This window comes from Dipodomys ordii, unplaced genomic scaffold (genome assembly GCF_000151885.1).
Source record: "Dipodomys ordii isolate 6190 unplaced genomic scaffold, Dord_2.0 Scaffold139, whole genome shotgun sequence".
Taxonomy (NCBI): domain Eukaryota; kingdom Metazoa; phylum Chordata; class Mammalia; order Rodentia; family Heteromyidae; genus Dipodomys; species Dipodomys ordii.
In genome coordinates this window covers 4076143-4089456 of record NW_012267355.1, presented here as the reverse complement: position 1 = coordinate 4089456, position 13314 = coordinate 4076143, and the positions used below count along the sequence as shown (strand labels likewise).

Here is a 13314-nt window from a genome sequence, read left to right as displayed (position 1 = left end):
CCACCCAATGTATTTATTCATGAGTTTATAAGCTAAATCTAGATTTCACACATAAGGGAAAACATGCATTCTGTCTCTCCGGGCCTGACTTACTTCATTTAACATATTTTTTTCTAGGTCTTCCCATTTCTTTACAAATGGTACAATATCATTCTTTCTAACAGATGAGGAAAAAATACCATTGTGTATATACCACAAGGATCAACTGAATGGACTATTCTGATGGTCTATAGAACCTAGAAAAATAGGAATAAGAGGGTCCCTTAAAATGGAGGTTTAGGAAGGCCTGAGAGTAAGGCAGGAAGACCCTTAGTGCTACTCAAACTGGACTATTCATCAGTCTAGACTGACAGGTTATTGTTATTTGTGGCTGAGCCTTTAGATGGCAGGAGAGCAGTGAGGGCTAGCTCTTCACAAGACTATTGACCAGTAGAAGACACAACATCATCAGTAAAGTTAAGATCAGAATTTCCATGCTGATCCCCTGGGATTTCTGTGAGTTCCCTGGGGGAGGTGGAGGTGGGAGGGAAAGGAGGAATCTTGGTACAAATCTCAGCACCCTTGAAGCTTTCCTCATCCTGTGTCTATTTCTTGACTTCCTGCCCAGGAAACAGGTCTCTCATGAACTAGCTTGTCCCTCCAAGTCTGCCTAAAACATAATATCATCATACTGTGTCTAGCACAAATTTCTCAGATTTTCTGAAACATTGGTAGTATCTCACTGTGCATTCTATTCCTGATGAAGAGTTTCTGGTTTTGTGCACACACACATACCAGTACTAAGACTTAAACTCAAAGCCTGGGCTCTGCCCTTCAGTATTTTTGTGCTTAAGGCTGGGGCTCTACCCTTTTTGAACCAGGATCCCACTGAAACTTTATTGGTATTTTCCATGTAATCAAGGAACAATCATTTGCCTTGACAAGACATATAACCTATGTTCATGAAATAAACTTTCCAAAGTACTGATTAGCTTAGTGTTTTGCTGATTTTCCACTATGTTACATTCAAGATATACAACCACTTTACCACCGTGTAAGCAAGAAAATGACTCCTTCCGTCACAGTAAACTGAGAAGAGGGCTTTTTTTAAACGTTAGGCAATGAAAATAGATTGGCCTTTGTGGTTATACCATTGACCTTTCCTCCCAGTTTACTTGACTGGCAGTAACATACTTTTGGCAAGTTCTCTCATAAGTTAGGTTGTGCTAGTCATCAAACTGTGAATCTAGATACAGTTACACTCATACATTATTCTTCATCTCTTTTCAAAGTGTACTATGGTGATGAGCTGCAAAAAAAACATACTTTGAACAATTAAAATGCCTTTATTTTCCAATTACAGCTTTACATTATTGTATAAATGACATCACTATATTACTTTGTGTGTGTGTGTGTGTATGCTCATTGTGGGGCTTGAACTCAGGGCCTTGGGCACTGTCCCTGGGCTTTTTTGCTCAAGGCTAGTGCTCTACCACTTGAGCCACAACTTCACTTCTGACTTCTTGGTTAATAGGAGATAACACTCTCATGGACTTTCCTGCCTGGGATGGCTTTGAATCACCATCCTCAAATCTCAGCTTCCTGAGTATAGCTAGGATTACAGGAGTGAGCCACTAGCACCCAGCTTATATTGCTTTATATGACTATAGAGAGGCATCTTCTCTAGGCCTGTCAACTTAACTGTTGAGAAATAAATAATGAGTCTATGTTGCTTTGAAAAGAAGACAAGAATGACATGGTGAAAGAAGGAAGGAAGGGGGGCTGGGAAGGTGGCTCAGTGGTAGAATGCTTGCCTTGCATGCATGAGGCCCTGGGTTCGATTCCTCAGCACCACATAAGCAAAAAGGCAAAAGCCAGAAGTGGCGCTGTGGCTCAAGTGGTAGAGGGCTAGCCTTGAGCTGAAGAGCTGAGGGACAGTGCCCAGGCCCAGAGTTCAGGCCCACAACCGACAAAAAAAAAAAAAAAAGAAGGAAGGAAGGAAAGAAGGAAGGAAGAAAGGAAAGAAAGAAAGAGGTAGGAAAGGAGGAAGAACAGAATTCTTTCTTTTTATTCTGTCCTTTCTTAATACCAAATTCTAAATCTTTCAGTTTAAAATCAAATAATATAAATGCCTGTTTTTGTACTATTTGTAAAACTCAAATGCTTTCATATTTATACATTATACTTAATTTTTTTTTGGGGGGGTCTGGTCGTGGGGCCTGAACTCTGGGCCTGAGCACTGTCCCTCAGCTCTTCAGCTCAAGGCTAGCGCTCTACTACTTGAGCCACAGGGCCACTTCCAGCTTTTTTCTTTTTTTGCTTATGTGGTGCTGAGAAATCGAACCCAGGGCCTCAGGCATGCAAGGCATGCACTCTACCATTGAGCCACCTTCCCAGCCCCATACTTAATTGTTATACAGTAAACCAGTCTGCGGAAGTTACTGAGTTTGGTGCATTCTGTCCTGGACAAGGGCAGGGGAAAAAGGACAAGGCAAATGCTGCTGTTCTCTGATTCGCTCCCAGCAGGCAAAGTACTTGCTCTGCACTAGGCCATGCTGTAGGTGCGGGAGGTTCAGGAGACACAGCCCTTTCTCTTCCCATGATCATTCCATTAGGAGAGGCAGACACACACTGATGCTTACCACCCTTACTTTGCTTTGCGAGATCTGCTTGTTTCCACCCTTCCAAAATGGACAAGGGCCCACGGCACCAGCTATCAAGTCCATTCCCAGCCATGGCTGAGAATGATACTGAAAAACTTATCAAAGTTAATGGACAGGTGCTATTCTAAACAAAGATGACAGACAGTACATGCATGCAATGTAATCAATGAATGGCACACTGGCCATAAGCTTACCATGAGGTGGAGAAGGGAAGAGCAGAATTATACTTAATGAGTACACAGTGTCAACTTTTTTGTTGTTGTTGTTTGGTCAGTCATGAGGCTTGAAGTCTGGGCCTGGGCGCTATCCCTCAGCTCTTCAGCTCAAGGCTAGCGCCCTACCACTTGAGCCACAGTGCCACTTCCAGTTTTCTGGTGGTTCATTGAAGATAAGAGTCTCACAGGCTTTTCTGCCTGTACTGGCTTTGAACCAAGATCCTCAGACCTCCAGAGTAGCTAGGATTCCAGGTATGAGCCAAGGACTTCCAGCTCTAGAGTGTCAATTTTGTAGTTCTGGGACTGGGGATGGAGCTGAGTAGTACAATTGTCCTAACATGTAATGAGGCCTTGGATTTGATCTTCAGCAACACACACACACACACTTACAAAACAAAAACATCTGGAGATTGTATGTGTAAAAAAAACAAGAGATTAAAAATACACAACAAAAACAAGGTAAACTTGCTGGGCGCTGGTGGCTAACGCCTGTAATCCTAGCTACTCAGGAGGCTGAGATCTGAGGATCGCGGTTCAAAGCCAGCCCAGGCAGGAGAGACCTTGAGACTCCTATCTCCAATAAACCACCAGAAAAACCGGAAATGGAGCTGTAGCTCAAGTGGTAGAGCACTCGCCTTGAGCTGAAGAGCTGAGGGACAGCGCCCAGACCCAGAGTTCAAGCCCCACGACCCACCAAGAAAAAAACAGGTAAACTTGATGTTACAGATACCTGCCATTTAAAAAATTATGTTAAATACTTGTATAGAAGGTTTCAATTCAAAATGCCAGTTTGAGTTTGTTTTTTTTTAATTTGGGAAAAAATAAAGAAATATGTATGTCTGTTCTGGTAGCCTTGCTTCAAGATACATTCAAAAAATACACAAGAGTGAGAAAAGAAACATGGAGGGAAATAAGTAAATAAAAAAGGCTATCCTAACTAAATTACTCATTAAACCAGAAACAAAAGTACAAATATTATATTGCAATGCATTCTCTTTTTTTTTTGTCAGTCGTAGGGTTTGAACTCGAGGCCTGGGTGCTATCCCTAAACTCTTCAGATCAAGGCAAGTATTCTACCACTTGAGTCACAGTGCCATTTTTGGTTTTCTGGTGGTTAATTGGAGATAAGAGCCACCCAGACTTTTCTGCCCAGGCTGGCTTTGAACCATGATCCTCAGATCTCAGCCTCCTGAGTAGCTAGGATTACAGGTGTGAGCCACCAGTGCCTAGCTTGCAATGCATTCTTACAATAAAACTCATTAAGGAATGTCTGTAATTGACTGGTACTAAACCAGGCAGTAGAAAGCCCCAACTTGCTGGGTGCTGTTGGCTCATGCCTGCAATCCTAACTACTCAGGAGGCTGAGATCTGAAGATTGAGGTTCAAAGCCAGCCAGGGCAGGAAAGTCAATGAGACTGTTATTTCCAATTAACCACCAGAAAACCAGAAGTGGCACTATGGCTCAAGTGGTAGAGCACTAGCCTTGAGCTGAAGAGTTCAGGGACAGCCCGTAGGCCTGGAGTTCAAGCCCTGTGACTAACCAAGAAAAAGAAAGAAAAAAAGAAAGAAAGCTCCCACCCTGGTATAATGAAGTTAGTAGTTTTAACAAAATTAATGTACTTTGTCATTTGCCTTTGGAATGTAGAATACTTTTCTCCATTCAGACATTCATTCCTCCTCTCAGACACTCAGACTTACTTCAGTAAGAAACTTAGATTGTTACAGGGTGAGTACAAGGGCTTGAGGCATTGTGAAGATGAGAAAAGCTAGAGAAAGGTAGGCAAAAGGAATAAGCTGATGTGCCCTGCAAGTGTGACCAGCTGGGGGGAAATATTAGAGTATAAAGCCCATGTGAGCAAGGGATTTTTCTTTTTTTTTTTTTGGTCATGGGGCTTGAACTCTGGGCCTGGGCGCTGTCCCTCAGCACTTCAGTTGAAGGCTTGCGCTCTACCACTTGAGCTACAGCGCCACTTCCAAGCAAGGGATTTTTCTATGCCCAGGGCACAAAACAATAATCAGCACATCATAGGGACAGCATTTGTTGAATGTACAGAGGCGTTTTTGTTCTGAACTCTTGGGTGTAGAGCACTATGTGAGGCAAAAGAAGAGTGTGGGGCTCTAAAAAGAGGGATCCCAAGGTGGTGTGTGTGTGGGGGGGGTAAATTAAGGAGATCAGATACAGACAGAACCAGCAAACTTTTCATGGACCCACTGTGGCAAAGTTGAGCAGACTCTGACTCAGGAGGTGGATGGAGAACATTTCTCATACACAGAGGCTTCTGACTAAATGTAGAAATTCAAGAGAGGCTGAAGCCAGGTGCTGGTGGCTCACACCTGTAATCCTAACTATTCAGAGGCTGAGATCTGAGGATCACAGTTCAGAGCCAGTTCAGGGAGATAAGTCTGAGAGGTTCTCATCTCCAATTAGTCAGAAAAAAGCCCAAGTGGAGGCGTGGCTCAAGTTATACAGTGCCAGCTTTTTCACTTGAGAGATCCAAATTCATGTCCTAATACCAACACAACAACAATAAAAAGAGGCTGAGACAGGAATGGGGAGGAGGGGGAGTGGATTTGGACTCTAATGAAGCCAAGAAAGAATGGTCAGGAAGTTATCAGCTACAGACAATAATCATCTGTGCCAAGAGAATAACAAAGAACAGAACTAGATAGTTGTATATCTGGTGATATTGGACATCCACTATGTCCAGTTCATGCATCTTCATGTGAGAATCTGCTCTGTGGGGAGCCGAGCACCATCTTAAGTGCAGTAGGGAAAGAAAGGCACCATAATAATAATTTTTCTAAAGAGATGAAGTTAAAGAGATTATTTAATACTGTGAGAATTCATTTTAAAACCTATTTGGCTAAAGTTACTTTTGTTTCCCTGTACCTGCCTGGCAGGTGGCTAATGGTAAAGGGATGGAATCTTTTGTTGTTGCAGTGCTGGGGATTGAACCTAGGGCTTCATACATATTAAGCAAATGTAGTATGCTGAGCTACTTACTCAGCCTTATAGATGTTTCTAGGAATAAGACATGTCTGTTAGTGTATCTAAGTGGAGTAAACAATTTTGTAACTACCATGCAGAAAACTCCCTGTCCCAAAGACACTAGAGGACAAAGGAGAAAATGAAATAGGCACTTTTCACACATCCTGATACAACAAGCCACCCAGGGAAGAACACAGAGCCCAGGCCCCAGAGGAGGGAGGGCAAGGCGGGCAAAGGCTTCCTGAAGGCCAACTCCTGAGGAAACTGGGCCACAGGAGAGCCAGAATCTCCCTTTAAACTCACTGTAAAGTCAGCAGCACTGAGTTGATGTATAAAGTCTTTACTGTTACAAGCTAGCATGGAAGTTGACATCAGTGAGCTCAGCTACAGGGCTTACTGAACAAAGGCACATCTTTCCACTTGTTATGTAACTGTAAACAAGTTAGCTTTGGGGATTTAGCTTTCTTCTCTTCCTTCTTTCAATTAGTGGTGGTTTGGCTCTAGACCTTGAGTTCAATCCCAGGTAAGAAACAAAAAGTGAGGTGGGGGTAGAGGGAGAAAGAATAGTACTTGCTTGGGGAACTGAGTTAGTTCATATACCTGCCAGGGCTGGCTTTGAACCTCAATCCTCAAATCTCAGCCTCCTGAGTAGTTAGGATTACAGGAGTGAGCCACCAGCCTAACTTTCCCCCATCCCCCCAGAATGCTTCCCTGAACAGTGCCCTCCCTAACTTCTCTTTGCTCTAAGATTGGTAAATGTGGGAAGAGTATCTGTGAGCTTGTATCCCATCTGTCCATCCATCCTGTAAGGAGGGAATACCCAGCAAGCATGATCTCCCCATCCTCTAGGCACATTTCTACACTAGTCTGGCAACAAGTTTCATTCCTCAACAGGACTTGTGTGCAGACATGTTGGCTTAGATTCCCGCACGCCACTGATTCACAGCCAAGCATTCTGAGGAGCTTTGAATAGACATACAGCCATCTTTATCTGTATATCTCAGTGCATTTTCTAATAAATATTCATTATATGCTGACTGATTCTTTCAGTCTTATTTCTTCTGCCTGGAGCATTTCTCTCACTTGCCCATGGTCGTTCCTGTTTTCTGTGATATGAGACAACAGCTCTCAATTCACCCTTCTTCACAGAACAAACCTTTGCACTCCTTTTTCCATCCACTCTATGGACTAGCTGAGGTACTTTAACTAGCCTGAAAAAAAAATGGGGAGGATCCTTTTCCCTCAGGCATAAAACTGTCTTAGGCTTCTACACTGTCTTAAATATCTGGCCTGGAATGCACCCTACCTTAGTCTTAGACAATCTTCAGGTCTGGCCAGGCACAAATGGACATTGTGTTAGGAAAATGGAGGAGAAAGGAAGGAAACAGATCACACACGATCTTCTACAGGAGAGGACTTTTTATTGAAGAACAGCGAGGGGAGGAAGAAAACCTTTTGCATGGGAATGGAGGTTGTGCAGGGAGTTCAAGCCCTAGCTAGTACCAGCACACCACAAAACAAAAACAACAATAACAAGTAAAAAAGCAGGGGGGGGAAGGATGAGAAGGGATGGGAAGGGGAAACAAAGGAGGAGGCTACAATGCTTGATAAGAGATGTACTCATTATCTTGCCCATGTAATTGTAACCCCTCTGTACAGTATTTTCACAATAAAAAAAAGCATATTGGCATGAAGTAAGGTGGCTGAGCCTAAATAATTTCTTGCAGCCATCCTGGTTGCCCAGGCAGGAGATGGGAAGCTGTCCCTCCACCCAGCCCCAACCCCTACAAGTGAGACAAGCCATCCTTTGAAATGCAAATGTCTAGCTCCGGGTTTGCTAGGAGGATTCTGCTTCCGAGAAATACAGATGTTGGCTAGTCTTTGGGGGAAGGTGACGCCCCCCTCCCCCTCAGGTGATGGGCACACCTGGATCCCTGGAGGCAGGGGCGGGCCCTTGGCTGATAGGTTGCTGAGCCTGTCAGTGCCCTGTGACCCTGCCACCTGGCTGGGCTCTGTGGAGGCCCGGACCACCCGAGTCTCCGTGTTGCTGTCCTGTCTCCAGGCTGGTCTGCAGTCATCACGGCATCCCGATTCAGCCCTCCACCGGGGCCGAACGGGCCCATATGGCGTTTGTTCTGTCTTCCCTCCCAGGCCTGTCTCCCAGCCGTGTTGAGTGGGTTGCGGGCTGCAGGCCCTGGCCACGCCCGGCTGGCTGGCTGCGGCCTGCAACGGTGCAAAAAAGACCCCACGATTCCATCTTCCCTGATCTGACCTCACAGCGGCCACAGAAGAGGTCCTGCAGCCAGGCCGCGAGCCTCCCGCCATTCAGTCTACCCACAAAGCAATCCTAACGAGCAGCCCCACGCCCCCAGGATCACTAACACTGCATCGGGACCACCCGGGATGCCCGGATGCTCCGGGCGACGAGGAGCGGCCGTGGCTTCCCACGCTGGCACCCACGGCACGACCACCGCACTCTCGCGAGACTTAGAGGTGTCTACGAGCCCGAGCGGAGAAGCTCCCGGAAGTGGGCCTGAGGACCAGTTCATGTCCTTTAAAGGGGGGGGACCTACTTCCGGCGGCCGCGCTGGGCGGGGTCTCGAGGATGTGCCCTGCCTGTCACTCACCCGCCGCCGGGGAGGGTCCGGGGCCGCCGCCCCGCCTTTTGCCCTTCACGGCGGCGTCCAGCCCTCCCCGGGGCCGCGGCTGCGTCGGCGGCCTACCCCGGCTCGCCACCGCGGGCCCCTCGGAGCTGCGGGGTCCAGTCTCCGGCGCCGGCGTCCCGCCCGCCCGTCGTAAGTGCAGGGAAGGCCCGCCGGCGGTGTCCAGCTCGCCCTGGGTCCCCCACGTCCGTTCCCGGGGCAACAGCTGCTTCCCCGCGCCCGCGGCTGCCCGCGGGCGGCGCACGCCCGAATTAGGGAACGGGGCGATCTCCCACCTGTTACCTTCTGTAAGCAGAAACGCCACTTGCAGACGGCCGGGCCATTTGGCATGAGACTGGGGCATTTTCCCATCCCCAGCTCCAGGCTTTCCCACATGCCTGGCTTGTCTCTGGGAATGGCTTAGCTTCTTTAGTTGTATTCTGCCTTAAGTGCAAGAATCGACAATTCTATATACATACATACACACATATATATATACATACATACATACGTATATATATATTTGCTTCATCCTTCTTTGCTGGGTTCCAAGTGGAGGGAGACAAAACTATTCATTTCCCTTCTCGCCTCTTATTTTTAAGCCATTCTTTGTTAGTGCTCTGCTAGGGTTCACACCTATCTGGAACATGTAAGTGTTTCTCTTTCAGCCCTGGAGAGTTTGAGCGTAACTGTAATTATTGTTTTTTTTTTTTCTTTGTAATTCCTTTTTGTTCCATAGGAGCAACTCATTCGACGTTGGCGTTCTGCTAATTCTCCCCAAAGAGTTCAAGCCCTCCAGAAGCCAAAATGGGACACAGTAAACAGATTCGAATCTTACTACTGAACGAAATGGAAAAGCTGGAGAAGACCCTCTTCAGGCTTGAACAAGGTCAGTCGCAAATTCTTAGCTCATTTGTGTCTTAAATTTTATTTTAATCCTTCGATGGACAATTACATTTTTTTTACTTAGGCATGGGGTGATAAGAATATGTGCTTAACATGTGTGAGGACCTGAATTAAATCCCCAAACCAGTACCAAAAACAATCAACAGCGCTTTTGTAAAAAGTTACGTAAAAGTTCCTAGGCTCTTTCTAAAACTTGATTTGTGCCAAGACAGTGCTGTGTTCCACAAATATTACTAATAAAGACTGATTTTAGTTAAACATACTTTCTGTCATGTTAGAACAAGGATAAAATATAATTCACTTTTCTTTGAGTGCTAACTACCTCTGAAGACGGAACCTGCCCTGGGTGCTGGTGGCTCACTCCTGTAATCCTAGCTACTTAGGATGAGATCTGTAACTATAGTTCAAAGCCAGCCAAAGCAGGAACATCCATGAGACTCTTACCTCCAGGTAACCACCAAAAAAGCCAGAAGTGGAGCTGTCACTCAAGTGATACAGTCCTAACTTTTGAGTGAAAAAGCCGAGAGACAGTGCACAGGCCCTGAGTTCAAGGCCCAGTGCCAACACACACATAACATGCAAAATCACACACAAAAAGACAAAAGCTGCAGGCCAGGGGATGTAGCTCAGTGGTAGAACACCTGCACAGTCAAAGCCTGAATTTCCCCACTGGGAAAAAAAAAAAAAGCAAAAGCTAGGAATCACATATTTAGTCAGGAGGCTGGCCATTTTATGTAAAATTAAATGTATCAATACTTAGTAACATACCTCATATGTAATTTTGTTTTAAATATATGTGTACTGACTTTTATAGCACATTTTTTCTTATTGAACCCATGAATTCATAAAGAGATTACAGCAACCAATATAGCAAGCTATTGTTTATTTTACTAAAAGCCTCTCCAGGAGAAGGTTCAAGCTGTAAACATTTTCTTGCCAAATAAGAGATACAAAAAGCTGATCAAGTTATGTTGAAATATATTTGAGCTGTAAAACATCACATGGGACTGAGGGATGTAGTTCAGTAGTAAAGGATAAAGCCCTAGGCTCAGTCCCTAGCACCACAAATGAAATAAAATAAAAGAGCCAACTGTATTTTTTTTTTTTCTGGTTGTGGGGCTTGAACTCTGGGTTTGGGCACTGTCCCTGAACTCTTCAGCTCAAGGCAAGCACTCTACCACTTGAGCCACAGTGCCACTTCCAGTTTTCTAGTGGTTTATTGGAGATAAGAGTCTCATGGACTTTCCTGCCCGGGCTGGCTTTGAACCGTGATCCTCAGATCTCAGCCTCCTTAGTAGCTCGGATTACAGGCGTGAGCCACCAGCGCCCGCCCCAACTGTATTCTTTTTTTGGGGGGGGTCTGGTTGTGGGGCCTGAACTCTGGGCCTGGGTGCTGTCCCTCAGCTCTTCAGCTCAAGGCTAGCACTCTACCACTTGAGCCATAGCACCACTACCGGCTTTTTTCTTTTTGCTTACGTGGTGCTGAGGAATCGAACCCAGGGCCTCAGGCATGCAAGGCAAGTGCTCTACCACTGAGCCACCTTCCCAGCCCCCAACTGTATTCTTATAAGACAAATTAGTAGATGCTTTATATTCTTAGTCTTTGTCATTTTCAGTGCTATAAAATATTTCACACTTATTTTATGTGAATGTAACTTGTGAAATAAAAGTTTAATATTTGAAAAGTAAAATGCAGTTTCCCTTAGGGGTGTACCAAATGAATACTGCTAAACATTTTGAAGGAAAGTTTTTTTTTTTTATTTCTTTAATGTTTTAAAAGTTAATTTTTTTGGTGGGGGGTACCATTCCTGGGGCTTGACCTCAGGGCTTGGACACTATCTCTAACTTTTTTAGGGGGCTGAAGGCCAGAGTGGCTTTTTGGTGGTTAATTTGGAGATAAAAGTTTCATGGACTTTACTGCCTGGGCTGGCTTTGAACCACAATACTCAGGTCTCAGCCTCCTGAGTAGCCAGTAGGATTATAGGTGTGAGCCACCGGTCCCTAGCTAAAGTTAAATTTTAAAAGAAATTTCAGCCATCTAATCTAATGTGTTATCACTAATTCATCTCTTCCTCTTCTACCTTGGGCATATAAGATCACTCAGTGCTTGTTCCATTTTTGGCTTTCCTGACTTTGCACTTTCCTGGTTCTGATTTTTTTCCCACCTATCTTCTTGAGTATTCCAGTCAGCTTACTGTTTCTCACTGGGCTCTCTTGCCACTTTAATTCATTGTGAGTATCTGCTAGGAATTCTTTTTCTTACTCTTAGAGAATCATGCCTTCTCCTGGCTTCAGTTGTTGCCTCTATGCCAAGGACTAAAAAACAGAACAACAAACCAAAAAACCCCAAGGGCTGTGAACTTCACCTTCTTTTTGAAGCTTTTGAGTAGTTTAATGACATGAGTGAGGAACCAGCATTTTCCTGACTCTACTGTTAACAGATTGGGGTATATAGCATTAATTCTGAAGATTAACTTTTTTTTTTAACTTGAAAGTATTCTGCTCTTCCATAACTTTAATTTTGAGGCTCAAATGAACAATACATGGCTTTCTAGTGATAAAACCTTCATTATAAGGCATTGATTCACACAGATCTTTCTGACTTCTTGTCCCACCCTGCATCTTTGCTTCCATTTGACACTACCATAGAATGGCCTTGGCTTAGCTCTATTTGATTATGCTTGAATCCACCAAGTTCAAACCATACTAGCTGGGTGTTTGTGGCTCATGCCTCTAATCCTAGCTACTCAGGAGGCTGAGATCGGAGGATCTTAGTTCAAAGCCAGCCTTGGCAGGAACATCCCCATAAGATTCTTATTCTGGGGCTGGGAAAGTGCTCAGTGGTAGACTGCTTGCCTTGCATACATGAGACCCTGGGTTCAATTCCTCAGCACCATATAAGCAGAAAAGCCGGCAGTGGTGCTGTGGCTCAAGTGGTAGAGTACTAGTCTGAGCTAAACAGCTGAAGAACAGTGCCCAGGCCCAGAGTTCAGGCCCCATGACCGACCCAAAAAAAAAAGACTCTTATCTCCAAGTAACCACCAGAAAACCAGAAGGAACACTGTGGGTCAAGTGGTAAAGTGCTAGCTTTGAGCTGGAAAGCTTAGGGACAGCACCCAGGCACAGAGTTCAAGCTCCACGACTTACAAAATGAACTAACAAATAAAACCATTCTAAGTCTTCTTGCTTTCTAAGCTTCCTGTTTATTTTAGTGATTGCCGCGGACCGGGTTCTGTCGGGACAACGGAGGACACCTAGGGGAGGAACTTGAATAGGTGGGGAGATGGCAAACAGACAACTCACACACAAGAGGAGTGGATGCTGAGTGCTCTATATAGTTTTTTTTTTTGTCGGTCGTGGGGCTTGAACTCTGGGCCTGGGCGTTGTCCCTCAGCTCTTCAACTCAAGGCAAGCGCTCTACTACTTGAGCTACAGCGCCACTAGTGATGACTCTATTTTCATTGTTTCCTAATCTAGAGATTTACTTTCTTTCTTTCTTTTTTTTGTCAGTGGTAGAGTTTGAACTCTGGGCCTGAACACAGTCCCTGAGCTCTTTAGCTCAAGGCTAGTACTTTACCACTTTGCGCCCACATCCAGTTTTCTGGAGGTTAATTGGAGATAAGAGTCTCCAGATTTAACTGCCCCAGGCTGCAACTTCGTGGACTGGCTTTAAGCTGTGATCCTCAGAGCTTTGAGCTGTGATCCTCAGATCTTAGCCTCCTGAGTAACTAGGATTACAGGCCTGAGCCAACCAGCGCCCAGCTTAGAGCTGTACTTCTTTTTTTTTTTTTTTTGTCGATCGTGGGGCTTGAACTCTGGGCCTGGGCACTGTCCTTCAGCTCTTCAGCTCAAGGCGCGCTCTACCACTTGAGCTACAGCGCCACTTCCAGTTTTCTGGTGGTTTATTGGAGATAGGAGTC

The 13314-nt window shown here is 45.1% G+C and overlaps 2 protein-coding genes across 3 annotated transcripts in view; one reads left to right on the top strand and one right to left on the bottom strand.

Annotated features, from left to right (window-relative positions):
- Positions 1-227: 227 nt before the first annotated feature.
- LOC105997098 (collagen alpha-1(XVII) chain-like) lies at positions 228-8852 on the bottom strand. Its single transcript, XM_013031399.1, has 4 exons — positions 8474-8852; positions 8229-8332; positions 7515-8069; positions 228-236 (listed from the first exon to the last, which is right to left on the bottom strand). Exons 1-4 carry the CDS (start codon positions 8850-8852, stop codon positions 228-230), a joined length of 1047 nt encoding a protein of 348 aa, XP_012886853.1.
- Positions 8543-13314, top strand: part of Agl (amylo-alpha-1, 6-glucosidase, 4-alpha-glucanotransferase) — a 71241-nt gene continuing 66469 nt past the window's right edge. Inside the window, exons 1-2 of one of the 2 annotated variants that reach the window (XM_013031427.1) lie at positions 8543-8641; positions 9228-9377. In XM_013031427.1, the coding sequence (XP_012886881.1) occupies positions 9296-9377 (82 nt within the window). In that variant the 5' untranslated portion in view covers positions 8543-8641; positions 9228-9295. Of the gene's footprint in view, positions 8642-8708; positions 8797-9227; positions 9378-13314 lie in introns of those variants that run through there. The other variant, XM_013031428.1, reaches the window with a different exon arrangement.

Excerpts from the sequence above, each read along its gene's own strand:
- LOC105997098 (XM_013031399.1), bottom strand. The coding sequence starts at position 8,852 with ATGCCCCAGTCTCATGCCAAATGGCCCGGCCGTCTGCAAGTGGCGTTT. Across the intron at positions 8,333-8,473 it reads CGGACCCTCCCCGGCGGCGG|TCTCGCGAGAGTGCGGTGGT; the intron begins GTGAGTGACAGG and ends GACACCTCTAAG. Across the intron at positions 8,070-8,228 it reads CCGGGTGGTCCCGATGCAGT|GCCGCAGCCAGCCAGCCGGG; the intron begins GTTAGTGATCCT and ends GCACCGTTGCAG.